The 22,723-nt window shown below is 40.6% G+C and overlaps 1 protein-coding gene across 5 annotated transcripts; it reads right to left on the bottom strand.

Annotated features, from left to right (window-relative positions):
- On the bottom strand, nucleotides 116–22,711 carry ASRGL1 (asparaginase like 1). Of its 5 annotated transcripts, none has more exons than XM_021393117.1 (7): nucleotides 22,581–22,711; nucleotides 20,882–21,114; nucleotides 16,771–16,913; nucleotides 12,921–13,075; nucleotides 5,572–5,690; nucleotides 3,561–3,671; nucleotides 116–1,238 (listed from the first exon to the last, which is right to left on the bottom strand). In XM_021393117.1, the coding sequence occupies exons 2-7, from the start codon at nucleotides 21,066–21,068 to the stop codon at nucleotides 1,003–1,005; spliced, it is 951 nt and encodes a 316-aa protein (XP_021248792.1). In that variant the 5' UTR covers nucleotides 21,069–21,114; nucleotides 22,581–22,711; the 3' UTR covers nucleotides 116–1,002. The 5 variants fall into 5 exon arrangements, with proteins under 5 accessions (XP_021248792.1, XP_021248793.1, XP_021248789.1 ...); XM_021393118.1 differs by lacking the exon at nucleotides 22,581–22,711 and adding an exon at nucleotides 22,355–22,477; XM_021393114.1 differs by lacking the exon at nucleotides 22,581–22,711 and adding an exon at nucleotides 22,139–22,214.

Here is a 22,723-nt window from a genome sequence, read left to right as displayed (position 1 = left end):
CTTAATGAAGAAACTGTACCGGAAAGAGGCAATGCAGAACGTCAATTCTTTTTGAAAAAGAAAAACCCTACAGAAAACGTTTCAGACTTCAGACAATAAACTTGTTAAGAGACAATTTGTTGCAATACAGTTTGCTTTTATTGCTGATTTTAGATCATTATTTTCCAAGTAATCATAATCTCTCTTTTAGCCTTACAAGATGACCATCAATTTGCATTTGAGAAGACTGCTGTTTTATTTATATTTATTGAAATAACGAGCTTATTACTATTCCAGGTATTAAATCCACAGTATCTTTCCTGCTACCTATCCACATAAACTTCAAAATACTGTAGCCTACTGTGTTGTGGTCTCTGGTTTTTAGTTCTAGGCATGATGCCAATGAATGGAGTAGACTAAGACTCCTTACAAAGTGTCACAGTTCCAAACTCTGGAGAAAAGCTATTTTCTTTACTTAATTATTTTCTCAGATGGCAGTTATCTCAAGCCTGTGACAATAAATTAGTCTTAACTTTTTACTACTGTTTGATGATTTTTCACTGGCAGTAATAACTTTTCTATCAAGGTATGACTGCTCAAGATGCACTGGAGAGCTAGTCATTTTCATAATTTAGTTTTTAGTTAGTAAAAATTCATCTCTTTAACCATCCTGGAAGCAGCATCTGAGAACAGGCATGACAGGAGTTTTTCTATTCCTGAAATTTAGGCTCCCTTTAATGTAGGATTAAAGAATGCAAACACAGAAACCTATGGCTCTCAAACTGAACTTTCTCCTGGAGGATCTCCTGACTGTCTAAAGGCATCAGTAAGCACTATCCATATATCCATACATACATCCATGACCATTATGTCCAGCTTTTATTTTGGGTATAAGAAGTGTAGCAATGTCTGCGAATCAATCAATAAGGTCCAGATCTCTCAAGAAAGATTAAAACAATTGTTACTGTCCTCCATCAAAAAAATGGAGATATTCATTCTGTCATAGTCAACGCTTCTTCATTCTCAGAATCCCTCACTTTCAGATGCAAGTGCTTCATCAACAGATTTTGTATGCCTCTCCCCAGTGTAAATCCCACAATGTAGTTCGTCATCCTTTACAGTAGCCCAGGACATCTGCTTGGTGGAGAACCTTGCTGCCCACTCTCCTGAACTGCTAACAACAATGACACCTCCCAAGCCCCCAACTCGATTCTTCATGTATTCTAATGCAGTATCAGCAGCCATCTCTGGTGACATTCCTGAAAAGAAGAACAAGATAACTTCACAATATCTGCCTTGAAATGAATTTTAAAATTCCCTTCAAGATTCACTCATCAACTCTATGTTTAAGACACAACATTTTTTATGTCACCATTTGAAGGGAAAAATGCCAATCTGCAAGCTTTGTATCATAGGTATGCCATAAGCTACATTTAAACTTTGGGAAAAGATATTAAAACAACTAAAAATGCTGGCTGTCATCTGTGTTCAAAGTCCATGGCCACAATGGAGCCCAAAGCACATTACTTCACCTTTCCAAAATTTATTGAAAACAGAGATCAGCATTAGCCTTCTTGAAACTTCTGAAAGTATCAAGTAAGTTGAAGATGGGGACACCAGAAAGCAGCAGCAAAACAACTGTATCTGTTCCTTACACTTAATTCATGGTAGCAGATTTATTTTAAAAATATTCTTAAGTTACTGTGTACCTTAATACACACAAGCTTGTAATAGCTGCAGAGCATTTCTTCATTGCAAGTCTGAATTCACAGACTATCGGTAATGTTATGCAGCTTATGATGCAGAATGAAAAATGACCTTCATGTCTTCTTTGCAAATTTCAAGTTAAAACTAAACAAAACCAGCAGAATCAGAATTCTTCACAGCACCAGTGACTGACAGGATAAAACTCCATTCCATGTCATTATGGGTGACACCGTGACTATTCAAGTCAGTGGCACTGACTTCAAAGGGTCAGTATTTCAGTGTTTGATTTTTCATCAAGACAACAGCTGCTGCCATAAGGCAGAGATTCCAACAGTCGTTAAGACTGGCAAAGCAATTCCCTCATAAAATAGCAAAGTAAATTTTGTAGCACTGGCTGCAAAAGAAGGCATTTGCTGCATGAATTACTGAATAGCTGAACACAATTACAGAAGGGCTTTATCGTTGTTTTTAAACATGCAACTTCAGTCGACTGTTCAAGGACTCAAAAAGTTACAATAACTTGGGGGATTCTTTTCAGCATCTTCATGGAAATGTGGGGAAAAAAAGGAAACCTATTGTTCATGTACTTACCCAGCAACTGAGTTGTATTTCTGGGCAGGATGAATGAAGGTAGAGCACGGTGAATATGTGCAAATTACTCTTTTTAAGCATGCACACATGTGGATTGATTATTTTATTAATACTTCTGTTTTTAATCTGAGCCCCATTTGCCTGGTGTATCATGGGCCAGACATCTATCAGTGCAGAGGCCCTGCAGTGGAGTGAACTTCCATTTAGAGAAGAAATTGGTTTGAACAGTTTAGACAGAACTGAGCTTCAAAAGTCATTCACAAATTGAATGGCTAGGGACATAATATAGAGAATGAGGGGAGACCATGATGTGACAGAGCTTTGGGAAATAATCTGTAGGTTATATTTTATGCTGTAACATGACTGAAGAGATTTACAGAAAAGTGCATCCATTATATGCAAACAGTACAACAAAAAAAGTAACAAAAATGTTCTCAGCTGTTATATGTCTTTCTACTCACTGCTTCTCTAACAAAAATGTAAATGGAAAGTTTTCCAACTATTTCCAGTTCATCTGATCTCAAAGTGAGTTACACTGTACTGTCCCAGAGCTATGGCTTTCTAAAAATAATGGTGATATCTATATTAATGGTTCTTCAATTGCACGCAATACAAGTATGTTGTCTGGCAATGTTTACGGGCTGTAACATAATGAAGGGTTTAAATGAGAGGCTAAATCATGAACGTAAAGCTTCACAGGGTCACCCCACAGTCGGATTATATTACAGTCACATCAGACATACTGTGTCAGCTGTTTGCCACATACCCACCCAGTCAGTTCAGTACATTTTCCAAAACAAAATGAAATTGTAAATCATAGTCAAAATGTCTTAAAAATATTTCCGTTGCTATAATCAGAGTTGTTAAAACAAAAACCATCACAGCATATTAGACAGGTGATATTCCAAGCTTTCTTATTTCAGTGTTTTGGTTTTGTTTTTTTTATCTTTGTTCAAAAAAAATTAGTTTAAAATTGGAATAAACTTTATAAAAGAAAACTTCAGTTAAACAGCACAAAGTAGACAATCATACATTTTAATATACATTCATCTAAAAATGATTTAACATCAAGAAGCATAGATATTTCTGTCCACTTAGAGCTATGCTAGCTTTATTAACACTTTAGTACTAGCTTTGTTTCTTCTAAAGAGGTGATCGATCCACATACACCCCACTAGCAACTTTTTTTGACAACTGCTCTGAGGTGACAGTACATAAGCCGCAATCAGTCATTAGGCAACATTTCCCATCCTATTTCAGCTTACAAAAAGTTTGGAATATACCTTGCTCCATGTGACAGAGGACCAGTCGGGCTAAGACTACTTTCATAATGCTCTCTCCATGTCCCGTGGTTGAAGTGGCACCAGAACAGTTGTCAGCATAACCTCCACTTCCTTTTCAGAGAGGGGGAAAAAAGCAATATTTTGTACAATACAATTTACAAGCTCTGCATTATTTACAGTAACACACTTTTCCTAAGGGTCCAGAAGTTCTGTGCACATCTGAGAGCAAAGTGTCAGTAACTTGTGTCTTTCTCATTTCTGCCTCAGTTTCAACACTGACTATATGACAGACACCAGCAACAGCTAGATGAAGTCAACAGCCAATTTACAAGAGCTAGAAGACCAGTGAGCTGGTTGAAGCACAAATACCAGGAAAGATGGAAAATATTTTCCAAAACAGTGAGGGAGTATATTGAGATCATCAGGATAGCAATAGGATGCAAAATGCCAGGTCACACAATATTACAGAGAGACGGAATGATGGAAGACCTTGTGAGGACATGATGAAGTGACCATAATTTGTCGGAGATTTAACTGCAAGTGCAAAATCAGAGCAGAGATTTGAAAAGCGGGGGCTCTGGTGAATCATCACAAAGTGTCCTAAAGAATCTCTCAAGTCCTCACCACAAGCAGACTATTTCTTTTGTTTGAACTCCCACTCGTTTTTTTTCCCTCATCCTCATTTGACTAGCACATTCCACACCCTGTTTTACACCAAGCTTCCGCTTGCTCAACACCCATGTTTCCAGCACATCTCACAAGAAAAACATTTCCCAGCTGCTGGGGAGGTGCATACCACAGAATTAAAAGGAATAAGCAAGGTACTTGTGGTGGAGCTGGAGACCGAAAGAGGTGCAGGAGAAGCAAGAAAGTTTCTTCCATTTCCTACTTTCCTGATCAGATCAGTCTCTTTCAACAGACTGTGATTTACATGTGGAAAAAAGCTGCCACAATCGACCTGTCAACTTCCCTTTCAGTAAACTCAAACCTTTAACAGGACAAGTGTCACTTCAGTGTCCAGCTCTGCAGACCTCCAGTAAGAACAGAAGTTGAATGCAGTACATTGAACGGTGCCAGTTTCATTTCTTCCCCACAAATGTGTCCCATACTATGAATACCATGAAAGTGACCCACCTAGGAAAAGGGTATTTGCAGTCAGTAGGCAGCAGTAAGAAATGAAGCTGAAAATTGTACTCAGAGCAGAGGTAACATTAGTAACTCAGGGTGTGAGAAAAAGTTAGTTCTGTAAAATAATCATGCACTGCCAACAGCAGTGCTATTTGAGTTTGGAACATGCTTTACTAAAAATAATTATTTTCCAAATCCCATCTCAGTAGCACAGTCCTGAAGCAATCAAATGGCAAGTTTGTCCCACAAGAGAAACAAGTCTGGGGAAGAGATTTCAAGTGTCTCTTTATAGTCTGATAAGAGATATCTTAAAATATTTCCTTCATTCTACACCACATCTATTAGGCTCTGAGGCAGTCTTATCTGGGCTCTCTAAGAACAGGAATTTACTCCAAGTTGCCAGTTGTTTGGCAATTTTGGCTCACTGATCTAACAAACAGTAATTACAATTACACCCACCTTAAGTATGAAGAAAACAGCATCTTAGTACAGAACTGACTATGTTTTTCACTTAGCTATGAGCATAGATGTACACATTGATAGTTTTATTAGAATGAATGAACAGAAAAGACACAGAGAAAAATACATTCAGAACTATTCAGAAAACGACAAAAGAATCACATTCCCATCCCCATTTTCCAAACAGAAAAGTGCTGGATGATGATGACAACACCACATCTCTACTCCTAATCCCTATCTGCAAACTCAGGTTTGTATCAAGGAGCTTCAGTTTCCATACATTTGAACGCCAGACCTTTGTTTCAGATGTATCACTTTTTCTTTCATTCCACTAATAAAAAGGAGAATGTGTGACAAACACTAAAATTTTTATATTTCATGAGATACCTCCAAAAAACAAGAGGCAAGTCCCCACAGTCCATACCTATGCATGCTGTGTCACCAACACGGCCAACCAATTTGTTAGAGAGTCCTCCAGTGGATGTTGCACAAGCTACATTTCCTTCACTGTCTATAGCAACAGCACCGACTGTTCCCAGGTCTCTGCCAAGAAAAACAGTTCACTAAATTAGGTAGAATTAGAGCATACCTCCCAAAGCACAATGTACTAGGTTGCTTTAAAAAAAAAATAAGAGAAAAAGATTATTGCAAAAAAATGCTGCTCATCAGAAAGCCACTTTTTATCATGCTTCTCATTACAAAAACAACAACTTCTCACAGCTTTTGTTTTCTGTGCTATTAAATAGCTCTTGACTTCTTTTACACAGTCTGATCTCTCCCCATGACTTAGATACAATCAGCAGATCTGGAGCAGTTTTTTGGCTGTGGCACACCTGATGCACAACTTTCCCTTAGCGGCAACTCAAAGACACAAGAATTATCTCCCAGTGTCTTAATGGGCAGTTAACTCAAATTATTTATGACAGTGCACATAAAAAAGTAAATACATAAAAGGAGAGCATTGTTAGAATGCACTGAATCATTTCCTTCCTGTTCCTCTTCCTTCCTTTTCCTTATTTCCCTAAATGCTTGAACGCCACAAAAAAAAAAAAAAAAGGCTATTTATGTGCCTTTCAATTAGTATTGTTCATAATGCATCATTAATACGTTTGCCTCTCTACACTTTGTAGCTAAGCAATCTTGAGGTTTAATCACTTGCTCAGGAGAATGCTGAAACTGCAAACTAGCTTAAAAATCTTCATTCACTGAAGAAAATACAAGTTTCAACTACTGCTTGATTTCTTCCGCAGTCATGTTTAATAGGCTGCTTAAAATATACCTGTATGTTCATACTAGTAGGAAAAAAAGGCTACATAACTTACCATAACAGTTGCTATACTGAGAAGCAAGACAGTACTGAGAAGCTACAGTCTGAGGGTCCACATTCCAATCTTGGTAATTCACGTAAGTAGGTAAGGAAAGCTATTCCCAGAAAATGTCAATCCTTCCACAAGGAAAAAGAATTTATGCCAATACTTCAGTGAGCTTCAGAACTACTTTTGGATGTTGTCTGAGCACTGGTGAGGGTCTCTACGTAACCCCCAAAATCAAAGCGAAGGTCATTTTCATCACAACAACCCCATGCATTGCTACAGGCTTGGGGGAGAGTGGCCAGAAAGCTGTGCGGAGGAAAAGGATCTGGGGGTGCTGGTTGATGTTTGGCTGAACATGAGCCAGCAGTGTGCCCATGTAGCCAAGAAGGCCAATGGCATCCTTTGCTTGTATCATAAATAGTGCAGGCAGCAGGAGCAGGGAGGTGATTGTTCCTCTGTATTCAGCTCTGGTGAGACCACACCGTGAGTACTGTGTTCAGTTTTGGGCCCCTTACTACAAGAAAGACATCAAGGCTCTGGAGAGTGTCTGGAGAATGGCAGCAAAGCTGTAAAGGGTCTGGAGCACAAGCCTTATGGGGAACAGCTGAGGGAGCTGGGATTGTTCAGTCCGGAGGAGGCCTGGGGAGACCTTACTGCTCTCTACAACTACCTGAAAGGAGGTTGTGGCGAGGTGGGGGTCGGCCTCTTCTCCCAGGTAATTGCTGACAGAACAAGAGGGAACGGCCTCAAGTTACGCCAGGTGAGGTTCATGCCTAGTATTAGGAAAAATTTCTTCTCCAAGAAGAATGGTTGGACACTGGAATAGGCTGCCCAGGCAAACGGTGGAGTCACTGTCCCTTGAGGTGTTCAAGAAATGTGTAGATGTGCTGCTTAGGGACATGGTACAGTGGGTGTTATTGGTGGTAGGTGGACAGTTGGACTAGATGATCTCAGAGGTCTTTTTCAACTTAATGATATTACGATTCTATGATATCCAGTCAATTTCTCACAGAACCAACTTCCTGTTCCTTCCTGTTTATGTAAAATATCTTACAGTCAGTCCCTACACTTCATTCACAGCAATTCAAAGTTGACTGATGACTCAGAGGACTTAAAGACTGCTCTGACATTTATGTGGAGATGAACCTCATCTCAAACTGGTATGCTGGTGCAGATGGGCTTCCCACCCATCCATCTGTTACAAATGATTTGCTGAAGAGAATATAAGGAAATTCAGTGCTCCCTTGCACACACATATAGTGCCTTTCAACTAACTAAAGTTAGATCCTCCTGAGAAATCAAGAAAGGCATATCTAGACGTGCATTTTCCAAGGTTCGTATTTAGAACTACAGAACGGTCTGAATTGGAACGGACCCTTAAAGGTCATCCAGTCCAACTCCCCTGCAATGAACAGGGACACCTACAGCTAGATCAGGTTGCTCAGAGCCCCGTCCAGCCTGACCTTGAATGTCTTCAGGGACAGAGCATCTACCACTTCCCTGGGCAACCTGTTCCAATAAAAAACTTCTTCCTTATATCCAATCTAATTCTCCCCTCTTTTAGTTTGAAACCATTTCCCCATGTCCTATTGCAACAGATCCTGCTAAATAATCTGTCCCCTTCTCTGTTATAGCCTCCACTTAGATACTGAAAGGCTGCAATCAGGTCTCCCTGGAGCCTTCTCTTCTCCAGGCTGAACAGCCCCAGCTCTCAGCCTGTCCTTGTAGAGGTGTTTCATCCCTTGGATCAGTTTTTTGGCCCTCCTCTGGATGCATGCCAGCAGGTCCACATCTGTCCTGTGCTGAGGACTCCACATCTGGACACAGTACTCAAGGTGAGGCCTCACTAGCACAGAGGGGCAATATCACTTCACTCAACCTGCTGGCCATGCTCCTTTTGGTGCAAACCAGCATGCAGTTGGCTTTCTGGGCTGCCATGAGAATAATAAAAGTATAAAGATTATCTGTTTTGGTACAAGAGCTAAAGTGGCAATAAGTAACAAAGTGAGTGTGTCCAAAACATCCTAGCTGTTGTGGAGCAAACACTAAACTAGACTCTACTTACTGTCCCTTCAAACTTTCGATTACTTCAGAGTCACATTTTCTTTATCCACCTTCAGAAGGCAGATATGCAACAATCCGCTGCACAGTCCACTGACTCAGAAACATTAACAAGGCAGACAAAACTGTCCGAGTAGAGATACTGTATTATAGTTGTAGCTCTAATGTCAGTGTCGGTAGGAAGAAACTCCACAAGTACCCGTGGTATACACTAAAGCATAGTTGTCCAACCTTTTGGCTTGCCTGGCCCGCACTGGGCAAACAGGAATTGCTTCGGGCTGCATATAAAACATACAATAAATCTAGCGACTTTAAATAACAAAGCTTTTTTTTTTAAATTTTTTTATTATTAAAACATAAAAAACAGAGAGCAACTAAAACAAAACTAGTGGGACTTTTGACCTTGTTTTTGTGAAACTGATGCATTGATCTGGTTCAATGGCAGTGGTTGCCAACATTGAATTCTCAAGGTGTTCATCAGAGATTTTTGATGAAATATTACTCTTCCTGCACTTCATCCTTGACAATAACTGTTCACAAATATACATACTGCCAAAACGCATGAGAGTATTTGCCATAAATTGAGCTTGCCATAATTTAAGTTTCATTTCAAACACTGATTGTCTGAAACATAGCACGAATAAGGTGATCTTCACCTTGAAGACACGTTTAACTCATTTAAATGAGCAGTCAAATCCACCAAAAATGCTAAATATGCGAGTCATTTTTAATTTTCAGGTTCTGGTACAAATTCTCCTTTTGATTCTCTGAAAGACTTGATGTCACTTTGCAAATCATAAAGTCCTTTTAGCATTTTACCCCAACTTGGCCACCTTCCTTCAGAGAAGTAACTGATGACCCCACAATCAGCATATGCATTTTTACGTAACTCCTAGCATTGGTGATGATTCAGTCCCTCGGACTTTAGCAAATTCACAGCTTCGATGATGATTTACACGACACTATCCATTTTCAAAGCTTATCCACATACATTTTCTTGCTGCCTAATGCAGTGATATTTCACGAAACCCGAGTTACCAGTTTTCTCAGCCCCTCTTTTTTAGCTATATCAGATATGTTGATAAAGGTTAAATAAAATCCCTTTAATGTATTTTTCTTACTGCTTCATACAAATCAAGAGATTTAGTTGTGTCTTTCAATGGCACCAAAGAAGCCATTTATTCAGTGACATTATATTAGTTATCAGTTCCTCTAATGAAAATGGCAAGTAGAGCCATATCTGTAGCATCAGTACTTTCATCTATCACCAAAGCACAGAATTTGAAATTAGCAGCTTTACTCTCCAAATTGCATTAAACAGAAGTTCCTGTTTCTTCAGTTCACCTGGCTCTAGCCTGGTGACATAAACTGATTTTAGATTTTTTTTTTTTTTAAATGAGAACACATTATATCTGTTGTGCTTTCCATTCATCAACTAAAGTCACCATCAGGAAATAGTTTTGATTTTTTTTGCAATGAAATTTGCTATCACTTAACTAACTTTTATAACAGAGTCCATGTGAGTTTTAACTTTTTAAAAAATATTTTGTTGAGGTGACAGACATTTTTCAGTTCCACTATTTTGTCTTTATGAAGCATTCGGTGATCAGAGGGCTGGAGCACCGCCCCTACGAGGACAGGCTGAGACAGCTGGGGCTCTCCAGCCTGGAGAAGAGAAGGCTCCAAGGAGACCTTATATCGGCCTTCCAGTGCCTGAAGGGGGCCTACAGGAAAGATGGGGAGGGACATTTTACAAGGGCATGTAGTGACAGAACAAGGGAAAATGGCCTTAAACTGGAAGAGGGTAGACTTAGACTAGATATCAGGAAGAAATTCTTTATTATGAGAGTGGTGAGACACTGGAACAGGTTGCCGAGAGAGGCCGTGAATGCCCCCTCCCTGGCAGCATTCAAGGCCAGGCCGGATGGGGCTTTGAGCAACCTGGTCTAGAGGGAGGTGTCCCTGCCTAGCAGGGGGGTTGGAACTAGATGATCTTAAAGGTCTCTTCCAACCCAAACCATTCTATGATTCCTTGATATGCAACGAATTTGGCAGCATGTTTCTGCATACAATCTCTTTTCAAATTGTAATACTTGAGAACTGAGACAATTTCCTTGCAAATTAAGCACAGTGCCATATTATTTGTCAGCACTGCACCGCGCCTTCTTCACGGCCCAGGGCCAGGCCAGGCCATGGTGTGAGCAGCGCTGGGTTGCATGCAGCTCATGGGTTGGACATGCCTGTACTAAAAGATGCTGTTAGTATTTGTTCTGTCAAGAATTATTCTTCTGGACTGCATACATTATGAAACACAGTGGACATGATTCTTCCCTGTGGTTTAAACTTTTCATTATCAAATACCATGAAGTTATGTGAACTTATTCTAAACCAATTCAGTGACTAAAATATCTGCTATTTTGTCTCAGCCCTGTATCAGTAGTAGGGTTTTCGGTCAACTGCTATCAAGGGTCCCTTAAGTTAAAACCTCGAGTTCTTCACGCACTGTTACTGAGACAGGGATCAGATGTTCACCTGCTACCTTATGGCCAGACTCTGCCACCTTTCTGTGGCATTCTCAGGGAATTTTCAGCAACTCTTGTAAAGCATATGGTCAGAATCTTTGGACTGAGAGACTGAAGATTAAAAAAAACAACACACGTTATTGTTTGCAGAAAGGGTACAAGATACCAGGCTGCACGTGCAACAGAATCATAAGATCCGAACGTAAATGAATGCAGGCTTCTAATCAGCAGAAGAGAAAGATCTCTCTTCTAGAGACACAAAACTTCGCTTGGGAAGCTCTGATCACCTATGGCTTCCATAACAGCCGATACACTCTGAGAACCTGAGGACTAAAGGTTAAGTACACGCCAACCTCCACGTTCCTAGTATGAGCTGGTGTTAGGTTGCCTCTGACCAGTACTACTTCACCTCTGCCCGTTTGCTTCAGGCAAGTTTCTGCATAATCACTATGGACATAATGAGGAAAAAGAACATTCCACACACAACACCAGAACAAACAGGTTGGCATAAAGAGACCTCTTTTCAGCTTTGTGAATTTGTGCCGATGTTTGAGGGCACGGCTTTGTGAGGCCTCAAACTCGTCAGAAATATACAAACCTTCAAGTATTGGGTACTCCAGAATAAGAAAATGCTGAAATTAAAGACACCTAGCACTGTTAACTATAAGAAAAAAATCTAAGCAGTTTTAAAGAATGATCAGAAACTCAGATACCATGCTATCAACTCCTTCCTGCAGGAGGCCAAGGGACACTGGCAGCTACACCATTCTCAGAATTCTTGGCAATGAGCTGTAACACTACATAGCCCCTGCATACCGCACAGATAAAAAAAACCTGAAACTTCTAGGGGATACAAGATGAACTATGACTGATATCTCACAGTCAAGGAATAGCTTCATTTTGTTTACAAGACTGTATTTACACTTGTCTTGAGACTTGGTTTTACCTTCTAGCAATTTAGTGAGAATAACATATAGCTTGTATATATTATGGCCTAATTTCATCAACTTTAATTAACATGCCCACAGAAGGAGCTTCTTCCTTTTCTCATCTACAAAGTCTTCAGCTCTGCTTCTCTTAATACGACTACGTCACGCAGCAGATTAGCAGCAGTTGTAATACAGTATTTTTGTATGCAGCAACCGTTGCCATACAAATGCAAACTCAAAACAATTTAGTATTTATGCCTACTTCATGGGCATAAAAAATATTTGACACTTCAGGATTTTCATTACTTTCCCATCCACCTTGTCTTCCTCTCCAGCTTGTTATGTGAGGCTTGCTTATTTTTCAGGTGACTTTCATTTTGCTGGTGTGTAATACCATCTGATAGTATCTCTTCTCGCACCCACCACTAAGCTGAATTTCTTGGTCAATTTTTTCTCCTATCTACAGTAACCAATAGTCACAGTCAGTACTCAGTAGGAGTTACTTGGTCAAAACATGATGCCATTTAACTACCTAAACCAGTTTAAAGACAAGTCAGACGATCTGCTTAACCAAGACCAGCTTTATGATTTTGTTTTTTACATGCACTTTGTAACTGTAAATAGTGGACTGGAGACTTTCTAACTCAAAGTTCCTCCTTGGAAAACTTACACAGCCACTTAAACTTTAGCAAATTCACTAGAAGCTTGATTTTGAGGTGTTTTTTTGTTTGTTTTTTTTTGAGGACATACTGTGAAGACCATAGCAAACCACAGTTCACGCAGAAGTGAAATATTATCAAGGCTGACAACAGGCCTTCAAGCTTTAGGACTTTTTTCTTTCATTTTTTTTGTTTGTTTTTTGGGGGAGGGAGAGTGGCGGGGGTGTGAACTGCTAGTACCAAGTAAATTACCTGAATGTAAAAACAAAAAAATGTTATAAAAACCTACTTCTGGAACTCCACAGGGTTGGAATCTGGCTCAAGGTTCTTCTTCCACCTCTCCCGAGATCTTTCAGTTACGAGTTTCTCCCCTGGAATCTCAGGAACACCCATGGCTTGAGCGAAGAGTTGTGCACCATGGTCAGTTAGCAGCATGTGCTTTGTCTGCAGAAGACAGGCAAAAAATTCACTGACGCTTCTTGTTTTTCCTTATACAAATTGCTCGGAATAATCACTATTTTCGGAAGTACGGACACAAAGAAAATTCCAAATTTTGTTTTATTTTTAAACTTCGTAGTTTTCTGTGCCTATATCCAGAAAATTTTTAATATGACACAGTCAAGTGTTTCTTAACAATGGCTAAGCCATTTTGCTTTTAATACTTCTTTCAACAAGCTGCTACTCTTACAGACCCAGAATTTCATATTTAGGAACTGAATATCATTCTAACAGATTTGACAAAAATTGTTTGCTCTCTTCAAACAACATTTGCACTTGCAGAAGCTCTGTATTTATTCCTTTATTTAGCAAAGCACTTAAACCGGATCTTAAGTCAACAACCTTAGTCAAATCCACACTTCCAAGTCTGTATGGTTTGTTTAATTCGTATCTTTGAGAAACTTGCCAGTTAAGGTTGCTTCATTAATACTTATGCTTTAGTGGAAGCTCTACGATCTAATTTATTTTTTTAAATCTGTGTCAACTTTGTGGATCGCTGTGCAGTTGCTCATTGCTCAGGAGAGCCTAGGAAGGTTTTGCAGGAGCAGTGGCCTGACAATACAGGAGTCACAACAGAACGGAGCAGCTAACTTCAGGCAAGCTTGTACGTCCATGTGGCAACACAGCACAGGCGGAACAGCTAAGGTCTAAAAAGCAAAGTCAGACAATGCTGCAGGCAGCAGGGCGGCACAGCCCTGCAGGGCACCCAGTGGCTCCGCGTCTCAACCTGCAGTGAGGACTCCCAGATTTGGTATTTATTTCTGTGACACGCTGCACTGACACACTCCATAGTCAAAACAGTCTCAAAGCTTCAGACTTTAAGATGCTGCGGACCACCAACTTCTGTTGATTTCTAAAGCAATGATAAGCAATCATTACCGTGAGGAAGTCAAAGCACTGGATAGCACGAAGGATTTGAGCCCAAACTCTTCCCAAACCACAAATACTGAACTCAGCTTCAGCCTGCTGCATCTCTGCACTAATCCCTCCAAATGCTTACGCAAGCAGGAAACGTGGTGTCACATTAAAAACGATCCCAAATTGTCATTCACACGGGTGGTGGCCCTAATATCAAATATCTTTTATATTTAACAAATTACTTCTTCAGTTGATGACGATACCACTCAAGAGAACAAGAGGAACAGTTACAAGGAAGAATTCCGCTCCATATTTAAAGGAGTGGAGAACAGCCTTACACGAGTGCTGTTACCTGACAATGGAAGACCCTACCTATTTAAAACAAAGCTGAAGTGTTCCGCAACTCAGAAGGGAACTTCTCTGCACAACACTGCCCCCCCTCTGCCTCTGGAACTAAACCACCAAAGCACATAGAACGATTCAAGAATTCCAATTATGTTTATAGGAAATTCCATTCAACTTTTCTTTTGACTTCACCTGTATAAGAAGATAGCCTCTGCCATCATTTGCTTTCTTCAGGAATGCAATTCCATTGCTCTTCCAGTACATTTTTTTGTTTTTTAGAAAATAAGGTTTTATTACATAAAAAAAAAGAAAGCAATTTCTTAAAAATTTCTTTAAGGAGTATCCCATACACAGACTGATAACACGCCACCTTCTTGAGTTACACAGGCAAGAAATATTTGCACACAAAGGAATAAGCTTCTAAGACAGCTTTTTGCAGTCATCACTTAAAATGAAGTGCCCTAGGGAATTCAATATATTTTGCCCATCAAAAGAGCTAGTAGAATGCTGCCCAGCAACCAAAAAAACCATATTTTCCTATCTCATTCCCCTTCTACAGTTTCATGAATGTATCTGTTAACTTTCTTAGATGCCTCATTTTTCTGGGACACATTTTAAACAGGGTAATCCAAAAAGAAAAAAAAACAAAGAAATAATGGCTTCCAGAGATCTTAACAACAAACAACAACTGTTGGCAAATTTCTGTTTAGTTCATCTTAAGGGAAGCAGGGAGAAAATCCCCAGCTTTCAGTTGCTGGCCCGGAAATCAGACCAGTTCTTCATTTAACAAGCCCAGCAGTGCAAAGAGTACAGCAGAAGTTTCCACCTTTGCCTTGAGAAGCCTATGTTGTAGGCTAATTTTTCCTCTGATTTAAAGAGCTGGATGATATAAGGGAAAAATGTATATGCAAACAGTTTATGGATACCAGGGAATCAGCGCTCCAGTGTTCACATGACATCCATCTAACGAAGAGCTGGAGCTGAGGGGGATTACACGCCCCATTAAGGAAAACAAGTCATTTCAATGCATCATTCCATTTTCATTCACTAAAAACAGGAATAATTTAATGGGAACTTAACTGCTTTCTCAAGTATCTGTTTGATTAATTAGTTAATGTACTAAGCCTTCCATCTCTAGAGACTGATGTGCTCAGTACTACAGTAAGACGCGAACAGAAATTATTCTGGTGCTTTCCTTTCTTCTGTACCATGAATTTGGGCAAATTTGAGCCCACTAAGAGTGCAATAACATACAGGATAAATGCGTACAACCACAGCCTAAGGAGCTACTCTGACCACCAGATGGAGCCCATATTGTTCCATAATAGGAATGGAAACAAAAAAAAATTACAAGCAGGTGGGGAACTCTTCTGTTTGTTATTTTTTGTTTGGGGAACTGCATGCTTTAAAATTCCTTGGGGCAGTGAAGTCTCTCAGTACCACTGGGAAAAAAGCATCCCAAAATCCTTAGGACCACAGGAAACACCAGTCTTATTACCCAAGGGTCACTGAGTTCAAAGTATTTTTAATTATTTACAGTAAAATAAAACAGATAAAATTCACAGTGCTTTTCAGAGTATAATATCCTGGGCTGGTGCCGAAAATTCCTTCCTAAGATGAACAGAAGGGTAACATTGGCTGGTTTGTATTCCAGTTTGTAATATCTGCCAGAAAAACAGCAGAAGATCACCTCAAGATATATCAAGCAATTTAGGTTAACATCTACATTTGAATTTTGTCATCTACACAGCTTTTATTGTAGCTGGGCAAACAGAAATACACTGTACCACAAAATGGAAGTACTTCTTATTTGGTGGTGTTAGTGCCATTATATATGGCCTTATACAGTTGATTTTATTTATTACTAAGTTTACCGTCAACATTTCTGAAGACCTGAAGCACCACTCAATGACAAGATCAACCTTACAGCAGATGAGAAAGACAGAGGGCAGATTTTTGGTTTTGTTTTTTGTTGGAGGTGGTTGGGAAGCACTGGAAAGTTATGTTGTCCAAAAATTATTGTTTTAACTTTACCCTAAACGAGGTTTTGTCACAGAGAAGGAGATACCATCAGTGGTTTTTAACTTAACTGTCATTAAAAGAAACGATCTGCAGAAAATGTATACAATTTTTTCCCTCCCTCAAGTTACTAGGAGACATCCTTCCCCTAGCCTTCCAACTACATAACAGAACTCAGATTTCCTCAGTGTGCCATCTTTTAATAATAAATAGCACTCAAAAAAAAAAAAAACAACCCAAAAAATGTTAAAATGAAAGTTCTTCATGGTCACAATCATAGACTCTAAGCACTACCTTCTATTTCTTATTCTTTCATAGTTTAAGGGAGGATTCACAAACAACATAATTGAGGTGTATCAATATACCAGATGAATGTGAAACATTTTTTCCTTAGTACTTCAAGTACAGATTCAGCATACCTTTTCCATGACAAGTCGAGCAAGTTTTATTGGGTTTGCTATACATTTAACTGCAGACACTGCTCCAGAGGCTAGATTTTTTCCATCCATGATAATGGCATCCATTTCTACTTCACCTTTTTCATTAAGAACAGAACCACAGCCTAAAGATCAGAAAAAAAAATATTAAAAAAAGGAGGAGTAAGGGAAAAGAAGAAAGTCATTAAGAGCTAACCAGCAGCTGATTCAATTAACGGATCTCATCACGAGAACTTTCCCAATTTAATGTCTGACTTACTGAAAGTAGCTACCTCCTGAACACAAACAAAACAGCAGAAACGTTGCTGAGTCTAACTACAAAATGCAACCACAGATAGAAATCTGACAGGGTGCAACGGCTACTTAAAAAATTGAGTTTTATTTCTGTATCGTGAAAAACACACTTGAAACTCATACAAATCATGCATTTGGTCAAAAGATGGTATGTGGAATGCCATTCATGCAATTCCATCCAAAATGAAATACTAGTTATAAAAGTTAAAATGACAGTCATAAACAAGATTCTTTATCCCCCAGATCACATCACATGCACATAAAGATATCTGTTTTACTTTTACAGTTCTTCCAACTGCAGGACACCCAACAAAATAGCGTAGTGTTCAGTCCTATCAAAAAATTAATGTCACAGAGCATTCCATAAACTGCCAAAATTGACACAGCACAACAGAAACGCTCATTCACCACTGCACTGAAACCTTGAAATAACACGGTCTTCACTATCAAATAACAGTAGATGGAGGAATTTAAAATAAAGAAAGAAATAAAGTAATGAAATACCGGGTAGTTATTTTCTTCTGCAATCATCAACGCTAACATTAACCTAATTGAAAATTAATTATACAAGATGAGACAATGCAAATAGGTGTTTTTATTTTTTTTTTGATAAGTAACTGCATCACAGGGGAACATTAAGTTTTAAGTCAACAAGTGTGCAAGCTAACTAGGCTGGATAAGACTGAATTTAAAAAGAAATTTAAAAATTTGTGGTAGAACTACAGAGCAGCTCAAGTAGAAATACTCAAACATTGTACAGAACTAAAACAGGTTTTTTTGTTTGCTTTTCCTGTTAGACCAACATTAAAGCAGGTCAGAAACTACTGCTGATAATTGCTGACATAAGGCAAGTACACCCATGCACTTCAGGCCTGAATATATGCGTATAATGCTAAATCCTCAGTTACAGGAGGCAACAAAATTCTGTGTCTTCATCCTGTATTCCAGAACTCCACCTAACACACAAACATGCCCACATTCCGCCCCAAGCAGTTACTTTTTGCCCCCCTCCAACCATATAAGCTATTTCTGAGCTCAGAGCCACATCATTCAGAATGTGCTATTTCTATTCTACGCTGATCTGCGGAGAGCTTACACATTCCTCCTTTCAGATACCTGCGCTAAAATCATTCTTACAGAATCTCCCTTATTCTGATGCAAGGAATAGGTCCTCTTTTATTTCTTATAAGCCTTTCCACGTTATTCTAGTGTCCTTTGTCAAGGTAGGCTCTTCTCTCACCCATGCTCACAACATTCCCTCTAGAACGAGGTGTACCTTTCTCAAATAGCAGTTATCAGAAGAACCACAGCCCCAGGGGATGCTTTACCAGCCTCTTGCATCACTCTGTTAGAAATCCCCTATGTCTGCTGGAGATCTCTAAGGATTTCCTAAATGTTCCTCTGCAGAAAACTGTAGGACACAACTTTATGAAGCTCATTCCTCTCCATACTTATTGTTACTGCTTAGCAATGTCTATTTTCCTAGAAAATATTACAACAAAACAGACGTTTATTTTTCAGAGATAAATACCATGAGTTTTAAAAAGCCACTCCAATCAGGGCCCTCTTCACATAGCTGTCAGCTCACTTCTGCCAGCTACTAAGAGCAGATGTATCTAATGAGCGCTAACACAGCTGGATGTACATACAAGTGGTTAAGGACTACTTGCCACTTAGATCAGCATACTCAGAACTGAACAAGGGCTCAAGGCTCAACCCCAGTTTAAGCAAATTTTGCTAAAAATTGCTCATTTAATCTACTATAAACAACATATAAATATTGTAAGAACAAGTTGAAGTAAACATCTTTAGACAAAACATTAAATTAGTGTACATTTCAATAAGGATATGATGTCAGACCATGAGAAAGTCTGCCACAAACATATACTGCATGCTGTACATTAAGAAAATGTAAAGTTACAACTGTCTAGCAGGCATTGGCTGTGGTAGGGTCTAAGATCCTGTCCTCAAACGGAGCAATCACTTCAAACTTCGAGCAGCGTGTGCTCCTTTAAGTGGCTGTACGCTGTGAGGGAGGCTGAAATCCTCGCTCTGGGGAAAGACTGCTAACTTTGAACAACAGCCCAAACTTCCTTTCTACAGCTCTGGAAACAAGAAATACATGTAAAGCACAAATCTGTGGAAACACCTCCATATGAAAAGCTAGATGGATGCTCTTAGATAAGAGAAACGTATTCTGCATTGTCTCGGTTCACTTCTTGGCATCCACTTCCCTAGCCCAGAAATAGGGGTATTAGTGACAAGATTGCATACAAACGGTTAAAAAAAGCTTGCATGAATACTGCCATTGTGATCCTACTTGCTAGAGTAAGTGCCCAAATGACACAGACTGCTGCTTATCATTTAAATAAATAAGCCTAAAATAGATTGCTATAAAGCAAGCTTTCGTCACAGACAATCCCACTCAGCTAAAATATATTTCCCATTTACATAATTTTGATTTACAGAACCATCAAAATCAGCATATAAGAAACCAAGAAAGTATGGAATTGTTTACACGGAATGATTAAAAGATGCAAACAATCTTTTGCCTTAAATCTATTCTGAAGTTGCTTCCACATTAACACTGGACTGCTAACATTGGGCAGAAAACAATGCTCCTCGAGAATCAGGATTTTTTTTTCCCCATAATAAAGGAAGCTGATAGCTTTGAAACAGCAAATGTAAGCTGTCTGGTCAGAGATACATTCAGAGATAGAATCCAGAATTAGAAAAAGCACCAAAGGTCAAATAGATACAGATTTACTGACCTGAGCAAAACACAGTCCTAAAGGTTTGAGACTGATTTAGACAGCAAGTGAAGTAAAGTTAATGAGGGAACACCAGCTTGATGTTAATTACACAACTGCCTCATGGTACACACGACAGCTCTTGTTTAACCCTCTAAATATCAGAAAGTTCAACCCAAATCAGCAACGAAACACTTAAAACTTTCATATGGAAAAAAATCTTTCCGTCTTTCTCAATTACAAGGTGAGAAGGAATAAGTGAATCTCTGCAAATCAGGCATGCATGCAAGAAACAGGTATGTTATCTGAAATGCTGAACTTCGACAGGTCTTCTTTTCCACGTTCATTCCTGACACACCTTGCTGGGAATGGTGAAATATTTTCACTGAAACGCATCTAAATAGCAAACTTGAGGTTACATGAATAGGAGAAAAATATTGGACTATTAACTACCATTAACATTAATTGACATTAATTGCTAGGAAATTCAGTTATAAACCTTTGCTGTATAAATTCATGACTCATATCATTAGTGCATGATTTTTATAATGTTATTTACGAAGGCACTAATTACAAGCACGAACTAAAAGAAAAACATACACAACCTCCCCAGTCTTCCTTTAGCAAGAGGTAAAGGTCGAGCATTAAGGCTTAAATATTGCTGCAAGCTGTGCTCAAGTGACTTAAATATGAATATTAACTGAATGTACACTCCATTAAGGAGTCCGTGTCTTAAAACTAAAGACACAGCATGGGAACGGGGAAGATTTACATAACAGTAAGACTGGAGAACAAGAATGAATCAGTAGGTACAGAATGCTGAGAAATAATGAAGAGTAACCTGACTGCCTAAGTGTGCTCACAAGAAACTATGGTACATACCATCTTATTTTATTACTCCAATAAACAAATTCATATTTTGTGACACCAATAGTTACTCCACTACAACATGCATAATTCAAGGCGAATGCAAGCCACTATTTTCACAATGATACAAACAAAGCACTGAACACTCATAACGATTATACACCCAATTCTTGAAAAATTACCAGCATTAAAATGAGGGTCATCTTCCATTGACCGTACTGCCTCCTCTACTGCATCTAAGGCGCTGCCTCCTTGTTTCAGGACACTGTAACCCCTCAGCGCAGCTCTGACGACACCAGTACGGCATCCCTCTTCTCGTTCTTTGAAGATCCGGCCAGCTCCACCATGCACCACAATGACAGGCCTCATCCTGCCAAATTCCTCCAGCTGTGCCAACAGGTTGCTCTTAATTAGCCTGTTTTGGAAAGAACAGCGTTTAGTGTTTGTTCCCTTCCACATGGAGACAGCCCTGCAGATAAATTAGCAGATAGGCTGTTTGACTCCCATGAGTTCACCTTTCAAGAAGTCGAACACTCCCTCTAAGGAGCTCCTACAGCAAGCCCAGGTCCCTCTGCACCAGGCACTGCGGAACCTGGTACAGCCTGATGCCAGCTGACAGCACAGCATGGGGTGGGCTGACCTCTGCAGGGCCCACTCAGCAGAGTTAAGCTACCATCTCACCATGGAGCCTGTCTGCCAATGGTATTATTTTACAGGCTGCATAGAAACAAGCACGCAGGTCTAAGTCCTGCAAACTGCTCATTAGATGAGTAACCTCACTCTTTGAGTACAGCCATATAAGCACAGATAAAGCCCAACGCGAATTAGCAGCTTAACTATGCCGCCTGGATTTCAAAACTCTGACCTCTTAAAATCTTTGTACTTTGTGCAGAAAAACAAGGCATCAAAACCTGGCAGTTAATCGTTTTTTATTGCTCACTGCCTCCTGTGAGCAAACCAGTGCTGCTACCCATCTCTGGATGTGGGGGAACCTCGTCTCCCACTGACAGCAGGGCGGCAGAAGAGGAAGCTCACTGAGAGCAGCCCGTGCCGCTGTAAGGGCAGCAAGCAATGCACAACGCAGCAGGCCCAGCCCGTGCTGCCCGGGGCAGAAACGTCTCCATTTTCACCGGGCTGCTGTAAGCGAGGCCGTTCTCCTGTGGGCCGTCTGAGCTTTTATTGCAGCGGACAGCTGCGCTTTTCTTTCTCCGATGGTCACGCTCTCGCTGCCCGGAAAGGAGCCCAGCACAGCCTGAACGCAGCCGCAGAGCCGAGCCCTCAGGGGCCGCCCTCCGCGTCCCGAGCCGTGCCGGCCTGCCGGCGGTCAGCCAGCCTCACCCGCCCTGTGGAGAGCGGAGCCGGACCCCGCCGCGGCCTCCCGACCCTACGACAGCTGAGCGCAGCACGGAGCGAGGCCGCGCGGCCAGCGGTTCCCTCACCAGGCATGGCACCCTGGGGGATGCCCGCAGCTAAGATGGCCGCCGCCGCCCCGCCCGGCCCTGCCTCGGAGGGGTGGCACCGCGGCCGCTAGAGGAGGGTGTGCTGACGGAGCGTGTCAGCTATCGCGTTGGGGAAGCGGCTGTGGCTCCGGGGTCGGACAGCTAGTGTCCCTGCAGCCCTGTGTGTTACGGATGGTGGAAGCAAGCGGTCCCTGCCTCAGCCCGTGTGGTGTCCGCGGAGAAATTCCTGCCCCAAGGCATGCGGATGTGACAGCCCCTCAAAAGCCAGGAGCAGTGCCCGGCAGCTCGGTTCCTTCCCCGTGTGCCGCAGTGACGGCGCCCAGCGCAGGAGCGGGGCCGCTTCGTTCCGCCCTCATTTCTTCTCGGTGATGTATCCTTTCCTATCAGATGTTGCACTACCTTTAATTTCCTCGTCACTCACCACCGCTTGGTTTCTCCTGGTGTTAAACGAGAAAAATGACAGCTCTTCCTCAAATCCAAACCCGGCAATACAATACATGCCGTCCACCCTTCTGCTCTCCTTCCAGCGAGCTGGGAGCGCTCATCTCCAACACTCCGACTGCG

Source organism: Numida meleagris, chromosome 3, assembly GCF_002078875.1.
Source record: "Numida meleagris isolate 19003 breed g44 Domestic line chromosome 3, NumMel1.0, whole genome shotgun sequence".
Taxonomy (NCBI): domain Eukaryota; kingdom Metazoa; phylum Chordata; class Aves; order Galliformes; family Numididae; genus Numida; species Numida meleagris.
This window is presented reverse-complemented; position numbering and strand designations above follow the sequence as displayed.

What these genes read in the sequence shown, in the direction of transcription:
- ASRGL1 (XM_021393117.1), bottom strand. Translation starts at nt 21,068, where the DNA reads ATGAGGCCTGTCATTGTGGTGCATGGTGGAGCTGGCCGGATCTTCAAA. An exon ending in TGACCCTCATTTTAATGCTG is followed by an intron (nt 16,914 to 20,881) that starts GTAATTTTTCAA and finishes TCTGATCTTTAG; the next exon opens with GCTGTGGTTCTGTTCTTAAT. An exon ending in CCTCTGTCACATGGAGCAAG is followed by an intron (nt 1,239 to 3,560) that starts GTATATTCCAAA and finishes TCTTCTTTTCAG; the next exon opens with GAATGTCACCAGAGATGGCT.